General features: G+C 36.0%; 2 protein-coding genes across 2 annotated transcripts; one reads left to right on the top strand and one right to left on the bottom strand.

The window, feature by feature from the left end:
- Positions 1-2,412: 2,412 nt before the first annotated feature.
- LOC115723512 (pentatricopeptide repeat-containing protein At5g15300-like) lies at positions 2,413-4,660 on the top strand. The gene has a single exon (XM_061110553.1). It carries the CDS (start codon positions 2,571-2,573, stop codon positions 4,161-4,163), a length of 1,593 nt encoding a protein of 530 aa, XP_060966536.1. The 5' UTR covers positions 2,413-2,570; the 3' UTR covers positions 4,164-4,660.
- Positions 4,661-4,778: 118 nt separating this feature from the next.
- LOC115695188 (uncharacterized) lies at positions 4,779-9,449 on the bottom strand. The gene is made up of 10 exons (XM_030653007.2): positions 8,982-9,449; positions 8,697-8,771; positions 8,521-8,574; positions 8,069-8,147; positions 7,865-7,992; positions 7,513-7,596; positions 7,174-7,257; positions 6,368-6,519; positions 5,603-5,753; positions 4,779-5,461 (listed from the first exon to the last, which is right to left on the bottom strand). The coding sequence occupies exons 1-10, from the start codon at positions 9,327-9,329 to the stop codon at positions 5,030-5,032; spliced, it is 1,587 nt and encodes a 528-aa protein (XP_030508867.2). The 5' UTR covers positions 9,330-9,449; the 3' UTR covers positions 4,779-5,029.
- Positions 9,450-10,405: the final 956 nt, after the last annotated feature.

Raw genomic sequence — 10,405 nt, 5'->3', positions numbered from 1 at the left:
TTTATCCTTAAAACATTTAGCTCCGTATAAATGATATTTCAGCGAAGTGAAATGAGTACTCAACCATTTATCTCTGTTTAGCCAAGCTCGAAGGAAATCATCGTTTCACTTCTAAATACCTATAGAAGTTATAGATTCCATATCTATGTTAGCGCTCCCACTCAATTATACTATCATGTTCCCAAAATATACGTATCACCTTGACCCAAAAGTAGGCTTAACTAACAAATCAAAGAACGTGTATAATACTCTTGAGATCAAACCTAATCATATCAGGATTAAGATCATTTGATCTAGGATCAACTAGGTGATATTGAATTGAATAGATATTACGGTAAATTTAACATATCTAATCAAAGTTCAATATCGGTTCCTTCCAATGTATACTCCATACATCCGATACTGGTAAACTTTGCCAATGCCCTGGAAAGAACATAACACTTATCCAATGTATAAGCATACCTATCACTGATTATCATGCCAGTCTAAATCCAGTGAATTGACAAATCAGGGAATGAAACTTTTGAACATATAATCAAGATTATATTCCACTGTGCTGACAACACTATAATCATTAACAAATACATATGTTCTGGACTTAATAGAATTTATAATCATGAAATAAATCATGTGAACCATGCAACATAAAATGTTATTTCTGATCTTTATTAATTAGTAAATCTGATTATATTGAAATGGATTTTATTTAAAGCACAAAACCCAACACCACCAACATATGTGGATATCTATTTCCTCCTATTTTATCTGCATGGCTAGTAGTATTGTTTAAATCTCCAATGATACACCAAGGAAGAGAAGATTCCAACTTTAACAATCTCAATAAATCCCATGTTTTATACCGAACAGCTCTATTAGGTTCTCCATAAAGACCCGTTAAACGCCAAGGAGAAGAAGCTACGTCCGAGATTTGAACATCAATGTGATGAAAAGAATAGCTAAGCAGCTGCACATCTTCATTATAACGCCAAAGCGTGGCCACCCCACCAATATGTCCTCTCGCATCAACAGAATACAAACCATCAAACCCCACCGCAATCCGTAATCTTTCCAACTTGTCCTTACGACAGAGAGTTTCACACAAAAACAGAAAATTGGGTTTCTTTTGGATAATAAGATCCACCAGGAATTGATAAATTATGGGTTCCCAAGCCCACGACAATTCCAGCTAATGATACTCATAATGGGCGGTGGGCCTGGATCCCAACACCCACCAAAGGCCCGTTCATGGAGCCCGATTCTTGATTAACTTAAGCCACAGCCACATCCATACTACTATTATCCTTCTCGAATGGATCAATACACGACCCAATAGACTGTTGGCCCATAACTCGTTGAGCTGATTGCACACCATCCCTCGTGCGCCTCTTTTAAGAATCCAACAATATGACGTCATCATTCAGATCATCAATATCAGTGTCATTAGCATTTATCTCATTCCCACTATGGTCAACACCAACATGATATCCCATATTTTTCTCCATAACCTTAGGAGAATTAAATTGAAGGCATTTCCCCCCGTATTCAGGACCGAATTACCACAAAATCCTCCAACAACCTCCTCACTTCTCAACTGTTGTTGTAACATCACTGGAGCAATCGCCACGCCACCCTTGAACCGGCCGGCAAACATCTCGTCTGTCTCATTCCCATCACGCAACCACTGAGAGCCCACCAGGTTGTTCCTCCGTCGTGGATGAGCCCTCATCCAAGCACCATAAGGCTTTATGATCATCTCGGCTGGTGTATCAAAAAGCTTATGACAAAATTTCTCAGAGTGGCCTATGATACCACAGACAAAACAAAACGTGGGGATATATTTATATTTGAATTATGCCAAGAAACCGTCCTCCATTGCAGTCCACCGGAGCTTCCTGCGTCTTTTCAAAGGAGCAGTGATGTCCAATGTAACCCGAACACGCATATAATCTCTCCACACATTCTGAAAATTCTTAGGGTCAGCCTTAACATACGTACCAATAAAATTACCCAACTTCTCCACAACACTCGCAGATTTAAACCCCGATTGGAGGCTGTGGATTTGCACCCAGATATCGAGATTGTTTAACACTACCCTTTTCAGATCATCTCCCCTTCTTTACTTCTGAAAAACAAACTGAACTCTATTAAACGTCCAAGGGTTTCCGCTACCACCCTTTCTAAATCAATTTATATAAATATAATATTAAAAAAAATATATAAATATAACATCATAATATTTATATAAATATAAAAATTTAAATTTATATAAATATAATATTAAAAAAATATAAATATAACATCATAATATTTATATAAATATAAAAATTTAATTATAAACACATTATTTCAATATTAAAAATTAAGAAAAACAATTTAGTGTAGTTGTCCCACTATCTCTTTAGTGTGAAACTATAACTGCCACATATAGGATTATAGTATCCCATTGTAGAAGCCTAAAGAAGAAGAAAAAGATATGCACACGGAACCAAAGGGCTCTCTGGTGAAGATAATGCGAAGATGGGTTTTAAGAAGAAGAAAAAGGTGACGAAGCTCTCATCTTTCTGATCAGAATGGAGAAGCATAGAGCCTTAGAAATCAAGCTTGTTCTACTTCTTCACCGAATTTCTTCCATGAAAGATGTTGAACAGGTGCAAGCTTTCATCGCCAAAGCAGGTCTAGTGAATTACCCTCCATTAATTGCCAAGCTCATCTCCCTGACTTCCGTGTCGTCATGGGGCTGTGTCTCTCATGCTCAATCCCTTTTCGAAGAAACGACTATGGATGATACATTGCTGTGTAATACTATGATTAGAGCTTACTCCAGAAGTGTTTTCCCAATAAGAGCTTTATGCATTTATAATCGTATGCAAAAGTTGAATCTTGGGTCGGACAATTTCACCTTCAATTTTGCTCTCAGGGCTTGCGCGAGAGCAATGAAACGGTTTCAAGAAGATTGTAGGTTTGAGTTAGCTAAGGGAGCTGAAATTCACTGTCGGATTTTGAAATTGGGGTTTGATCGCTATTCAAATATTTTGAATTCGTTGGTTTTTGCTTACTCGCAATGTGGTCGTGTTGGTGTTGCACGGCAGGTGTTTGATGAAATGTCTGACAGAAGTGTTGCTTCTTGGAACATCATGATATCGGCTTATGATCAACTCGATGATTTCGAGTCGGCGGATCACCTGTTTGCTTTAATGCCTCAAAAGAATGTTGTTTCTTGGAACACTTTGTTATCAAGGAATGTTAGGTTGGGGAAGATTGAGGCTGCAAAGGAGTTGTTTCAAGAGATGCCTGAAAGGGATGCTGTTTCTTGGAACTCCATCATAGCTGCTTATGTTCAGGCCAAAAACTACGATGGGGCGTTAAATCTCTTCCGTGAAATGCAAGATTCTAAAGTGGAAGCTACAGAAGTAACACTTATATCAATTTTGGGTGCTTGTGCCAAAACAGGGGCATTGGATATCGGTACAGAAATCCATGTATCATTGGTAAAAAAGTGCTACAAGGTTGAAGGATACCTTGGTAATGCTCTGGTTGATATGTACGCAAAATGCGGGAAGTTGAATTCAGCTCGGGAAGTATTCGATGAGCTAAAAATGAAACCTGCAAGTTGCTGGAATGCTATGATTGTTGGTTTAGCTGTACATGGTGGTTCTGAGGAAGCTTTGGAACTCTTTGCTGAAATGGAAAATAGACTTGATGAAGTTAGGCCTAATCGAGTTACATTCATCGGTGTTTTGATTGCTTGCCGGCACAAGGGTTTGGTGGAAGAAGGACGCCAGTATTTTGACCGTATGATCCAACAGTATAATATCAAGCCTGATATCAAGCATTACGGTTGTATGATTGATCTTCTAAGCCGATGGGGATTTCTGTATGAAGCTTATGAAATGATCAAAACCAGATCTGGCGAAACAAGCTCGGTAATATGGAGAACTTTGCTTGGTGCTTGTACTGTACACAGAAACATGGACATGGCTGAGAAATGCTTCCAGCAGCTTGCCGAGTTGGAGCTTCTTAAGGATGCAGATTATGTTTTGCTATCGAACATTTATGCTGAAGCCGAAAGATGGGATGATGTTGAGCGACTGAGAAATGAAATGGTTACTGCCGGGGTTGTGAAGATACTTGGCTACAGCCATATAGGAGGAGATTTTAAATAAACAAAAAATGGGGTTTTAGTAACACGATAAGTTCCTTGGCCTTTACCTATTTCAAACCCACTTATAGCAATCTGTAAACTGACTACTATACTGCCGACACAAAACACTACCGTAATCGTACGTGAAGCGTTGAAGGAGAAAACTATTTCAGCCTTTTTTCGAACATACAAAACCATTGTAGAATCTGTGTATTGGTGAGCAAAGAAGCTGCGGAGATGGAAAGTGGCTGGAATAAGTGGAGTGAGATGGAAGAGTATGATAAGCTTGACAAGTTTTCGGGAATTGACTAAAGAAAGATGAGGGTGGATGGACTTGATTCAATGTATGGGTTCTGTTTGGTTACGATCAAGCTGGTCTCCAATTTATGATGGAAGTATATATTACATTAGTGGAAAATCAAATTTAAAGATGTTAATTCTCTAGACAATTCAATTAGAGATTCAAGGGGATATGTTTTGTTTACGTAAAGTGTGAATGAAATAAGGTATACCTTTTAAGAGCTGTTTTTCAACCTACACAATTTTTATGTAAAGTGAACGAAATAAGTTATACTGTTTGTTTTGCATGCATTTGAATAATCTTGGGGGAGATAAGTCATCTTCCAGTTAAAAAAGATTGAAACTTTAAGAAAATAATTAAACATGAAGTGATTACAATTCAAACTCAACGTATTGTATTGATAACAAAATGATGTGAGAAATTTTTTAAGCAATAACTAAATGAAGTAATAGTACACTTACAAAATGACTTAATTATACATCAATTGAGGACCTCTTTGAAGAACAAAAGTACATTACTAAATATCATTCCTAGGGTTGTCCTAGCTATATAAATCTATTTTATACTTATGCTCTCCTTGGCACAAATTAGAATATCCTAAACCAGTTATCTCTAAATTGTTGCAGCCACTTGATAGGCGGGAATAATGCCAGCCTGCCACGTTTGGCTGCAGCGATTTGAGAACTTTTATGTTCCTTGTTAAGCTCTGTACCACCAACTTCCTGATCAAGCTCCAAGGGAGGTTTGACTTTTATCTTTACGGGTTTTCCGAGAAGAGACTTATCTTCTATTCTTGCAATTTCGAGAGCTTTGGCACATACAGGAAATCCCTTGTCATCCCAAGACTCCAAAATTACACCGGAACCCAAGCAGGTCTTTCCTTGGTAGAAGGCAGCAAACTGTCCAGCTGCCAAGCCTTGATCATCTTCAGATAATTGTACAACTGCAACATCTTCATCACAACCTTCACCTGATTCCATGGTCAAGCTACAATTGTAAAATCCAGGGCCATGCCTGACCTGAAACATTTGTACAAACAAGTATATTTTTATCACTTGCATTGTATGTGTATGAGAGAGATTAGTCTTCAATTCAATCTTGCCATGTTGAAACTAGTTGAATAAAGGACAATGAGATGCACCAGAAATTGGTTTCTCTACCTTGCACTGCAGATGACAGGTTTGATCTGTGCCAAGCCTGCTCAGCCATCTTAAGGAGCCAACTCGAAAAATGCGCCTTCTTTTATCAAATGAAAAGTAGTTTCTTGATGCAAAAACTACGTTGTTTTTAACATCCTTCTCAACAACATACCTGCACAAGGAAAAAAGATGGATAATTTGGCAGAAAGAATAAAAATTCTAAATTTTTTAAATTTTAAATTCAAATAAAACATGTGATTTTTATGTAATCAAATATAATACATAATGTGTATATTAATAGCCTGCCTATGTATATCTATATATATATATATATGGCCTCTTCAACTCGCATGACAAAATCTCAGTCTACAGAGGTATCTCATAAGCCACCCCTCACGTATGTGTGCACAAGGAGGAGCAGAGAAAAGGGCCAAGTCAGCAACAGAGATTCAGGTGAGGGGAATGTTGCAGCAGAGTTAGTTATATGGGCTGAGTGTTTGTGTACCTAGGGTGCAGCTAGTATGGTGAGGTCTACTGTTAGAATAAATAGAATAGTAGAGTCTTTTTAGGGTGTGGAGAAAATAGTGGATTATAATCCTTTGGGAGAGAACCAAGATCTCGAATTATTGGTTAAATCAATACCACAGATTATTCCTTCCATATTTCCCTAATTGTGACTGTTTCATTGAAATTTATAAATCTATCAGTATCTCGCTACAAAACAATGGCTACCGCTACATTGGATAAACTAAAGAGTGATCCGATTATTGAAACTAAGAAACATACCAGGGTCCACCTGGTAGGCGTAAACCTTGACGTTGACCAATTGTATAAAACCAGAAACCCCGATGCTTTCCAAGAAAATCACCTGTTTCAGCTTCTAATATGACACCTTCCTCCTCCCCTATGTGTCTGGCGACAAATTCACTAAACTTTATCTAAAAAAATAGAAAAGAGAGAAAAAGTTAACATTGCATCAACCCCCATTGATGTAGGGATGTTTATATAATACGCAATTTGTGGTTCCAAACCCCAACCAATCCAGACCAAACCAAATGAATCCGGTGTGAATGACTCGGTCAATTCGGACCATTTGAAATCTCTGGTTCAGTCACACTTTTAGAAATCTCGGTAGTAGTATAATTATTTTGTATATACTTAATTTATATTTTTTTTTTGGATGAAATGTTGATATTTGAGAACAAATTTAGGTAGGCTATTGATATTGAATTAATATTGTTATGATAATAATTTTTTATTGTTATTTATGTATTACAAACTTATTAAAAGTAAAAAAAATTACCAAAAAAATGAACAATTATTGTAAAAAAGTTTTAGATCAACTACGAAATACAAACTATGGTTTTGAACCAAACCAATTCGTTTTTTAGTGGATTGGTTTGGTTTGGTTTGATCATTTAATTGGTCTGGTTTGGATGAAAATCCGGACCAAACCAATCCGTAAACACCCCGATTGATGTTCACCCAAAAAATTTAGCTTGGCACACGAGAGAGACCAAGTGAGTAAAATATCATTCTAAAATATAATTTCCAGTCTTTGCCATCATCTAAACCAGAATTGCACACCATACCTTTCCAAGAAAGCATATTCCTTGTGAATCTTTTCTGTCTTTATTAGGCAGATCAAATTGTGTGGCAAGCTTCCGAACTTCTTCCTGTAAATGAAATTTACATGGAGGAAACAGAAAAGGAAGTTAAAGATCAATGCAGGACTCCCACAATGAAAATTAAAAGCACAGAAGTTGGCTCAGAGCAAGTGTACTTTCTTGAAAGTTGAATCTCAATTGAACATTATATTTTTTCTTGCATATACAGCTAATGATACCCTTTTACTAAAATGCAAGAAAATCAAGAGATGTTGCTTATTTGAATTTGATAGCAATGCCATACATATAAAACTAGCTCCTAACCTTTGAGATACAACCAAGTGGGAAAATTAGTCGCTTAAGCTGCACCTGAGAAAGATGTGAAAGGAAGTATGTCTGATCTTTCACCTAAAGTTTAGAAGTTAAGGACATCAAGAGTTAGTGATCTTTTTTTTTAAGAAAATGTGGTGTGTACCTAAAACAAATCAAAATAACTAGAAATATGTCAAAATTATCATCACAAAATGTAAATTCTGAAAATTGAAACAGATTCCTTCTTTAACCATGAGCAAGAAGAGATTCCATAAATGCATCTAGCATAACAAAAGGTGACTGCCATAAGCAAGGAACAGATACACAGAAGTTAGAATTCAGCAATTATGTTATTCATAAGTACCATATCCTGTGATAGCTCTAAAATAGAATCATCATCCACTTGATTTGTACATGAGTGGACAACATTCGCATAATGTCCAGAAGCAACATAATCAAAGTCCATACTTTTGATGGCATCCATGAATGCACCTGAGAATAACTTAGGTTCAAACAATGTTTTGAGTCATAAACAATATAACATCTTAAACCTCTATTTAACGCGTACCAAACTTTATTCTTGTATTGCATAGAACATCTGGATTAGGGGTACGGCCACAACGATACTCGTCAATAATGTAGGAGACCTAGAGCATAAAAATGACAAAATTTGTAATTAATTTTCAAGGCAAGGAAACTTTTATAGTTTAAGTTAAGATTATTATGAACTAATACCCAAAATGGAACACCAACCTTCGTGTTATACAGTAATATTTTATGTAGGAAGAAGTCCATAAAGGATGAAGTGTTGAAACAAAATATTGTTCTTTCAAAAGACAAGAAGGAGAGACATTACATGCATGGATAAGATCATATGATTCTATAATATCTATATATATATATATATGTTTATTATGTATTATATTCATATATAAACATACATAAATATATTGTATGCAGATAGAGAGGATGAAGAAGCTATAAAACTTAAGTATAAAAAGATTGGTGAGTTGGTCGTACCACATTCTTCCAATATTCATCAGTCAGATGCACAACTTCTAGTGGCACTTCAATCTGAAAAAGAAAATGCCAGTTTCCATAATAATTTATATGTTCTGCATGGCTCGTAAGTAAAAAAGCAACAAAACCAAGGTCCCAATGATTCATACATAAAGTTACAGATTAAAGAAACAAACCCGATTACAAACAGCTTTTGCATACTTCAAATCCTCTTCCCATGGGCATTCCGACCAAAAGTTGTCAAAATCTTCCTACAAAAGACCACCCATTAGGCTATTCAAGCTCAGAACAACTCATCAATAAACATGGTTTATTTACATAATCTAATGAAATTTCCCGAAATTCTGTTGCCCCAGATAAATTATTTACATTTTTAGATTAAAACAAGCCCAAGTATATTTATACTCAAGAGAGAGAGAGAGAGAGAGATTTATCATGGTAAAATGGCAAAAGTAACGTACCTGGAACCAAATTTTAAGGTAGAAGGCGGTACAGGAATGTCCGGCGGCGTGGAGGAGGCGAAGAGCAACGCTGCTATCGACACCACCGCTGAGCAGAACGGCGACTTTGAGGTGTTTATGAGGCATGGTGCAGCGCAGGTATGGTTGAATATCACCATCAAAACTCTTGAAACAATTTGCGGTTTGAGGCTGTGCGGCAGAGGCAGAAACAGACAAGGCTCTGGCGAAGATGATGGGAAAATGGAGTTTAGAAGGAAAGTGAGGTCGAGAGATGGAGACGAAGTGATGAGGTAGAATTGGAGAACAAGAAGGTATTGCCATGATTCTCCCAAATGTTAGTCTCACCATTTTTGTTAAAAGAGAGATTGTCAAAAACTCATTGTCAAATCTCGTAAAATATGGTAGCTGTGGCTGGGAGCCTGGGACAAGCCATAGCTTCCATTTCTCAATGTGAAAACCATTCTTAAAAAAGTCATTCAATTCAATACCAGCGGGTCGATCTAATAGAATCGAACCGATCCAATGAATCGGATTGAAACAAAAGATTACTGAGTGTGCAAAAGATTACGGATTGAATGTTGGATGAGACATCCGATCCAATGAATAACCGAACCGATCTAATATCCATCCAATCATATTTAATATTTATAATTTTATATATTTAATTATTTTGTTTTAAAAAAATATATTAATTATTAATAAGTTTTATTTTGCACCTGCACACATTGATATAATATTTACATTTGATGTATTAGACTTGTTTATTAAGACTTTTGCTTATTAAGTTAGGTTTTTGTTATATTTTTACTATAGGATTATGAAAATTAGGTTGAATTTGAATTAAACTATTATTTATTATTGGATTATTAGGTTTTAAATTATGTTTTTTCATATATTTTTATTTTCTTTTGAATGAAATCAGCCTAAATAGTGGCTATAATGGTTTGGATTCATCCATTGGATTCATTGAATGGATCCAATCCAATCCAATAAAAAACCAGTTAAAGCATCCAATGGATGGAAACGATCCAATCCAATACATCCGTTGGATGTGATCGGATCGGATGACTCAATTCAATTGGATTGGATCGGATGACAAAATTTAATATCCAATAAATAATTGGATTCGATCGGATGGGCTCAAATCTATTGGATGTTATCCAATAAACACCCGTACAAAAGATACCCCTAAGAGCATCAATAATAAGGGGTGATATTATTTTTAAATGTTAAGTAAAGGGAAATTATATTTACACACCATAAAACTATAGTTACACCCCATTACACTCCGCTTTGTATACCAAAAGGGTATCTCTTGAATACACCCCAAAACTTTAGGATTGAAAAAAGAAAAAGAGAAAACTAGAAGTCATTAATGGCTTCTACACATTGATTGTCCAAGTAAATCTAATAAAATGAGTAAT

Source organism: Cannabis sativa, chromosome 2 (assembly GCF_029168945.1).
Source record: "Cannabis sativa cultivar Pink pepper isolate KNU-18-1 chromosome 2, ASM2916894v1, whole genome shotgun sequence".
NCBI lineage: Eukaryota > Viridiplantae > Streptophyta > Magnoliopsida > Rosales > Cannabaceae > Cannabis > Cannabis sativa.
This window is presented reverse-complemented; position numbering and strand designations above follow the sequence as displayed.

What these genes read in the sequence shown, in the direction of transcription:
- LOC115695188 (XM_030653007.2), bottom strand. Translation starts at nt 9,329, where the DNA reads ATGGTGAGACTAACATTTGGGAGAATCATGGCAATACCTTCTTGTTCT. An exon ending in CAATACAAGAATAAAGTTTG is followed by an intron (nt 7,993 to 8,068) that starts GTACGCGTTAAA and finishes AGTTATTCTCAG; the next exon opens with GTGCATTCATGGATGCCATC. An exon ending in CACTTGGTTGTATCTCAAAG is followed by an intron (nt 7,258 to 7,512) that starts GTTAGGAGCTAG and finishes TTTCATTTACAG; the next exon opens with GAAGAAGTTCGGAAGCTTGC.
- LOC115723512 (XM_061110553.1), top strand. Translation starts at nt 2,571, where the DNA reads ATGGAGAAGCATAGAGCCTTAGAAATCAAGCTTGTTCTACTTCTTCAC.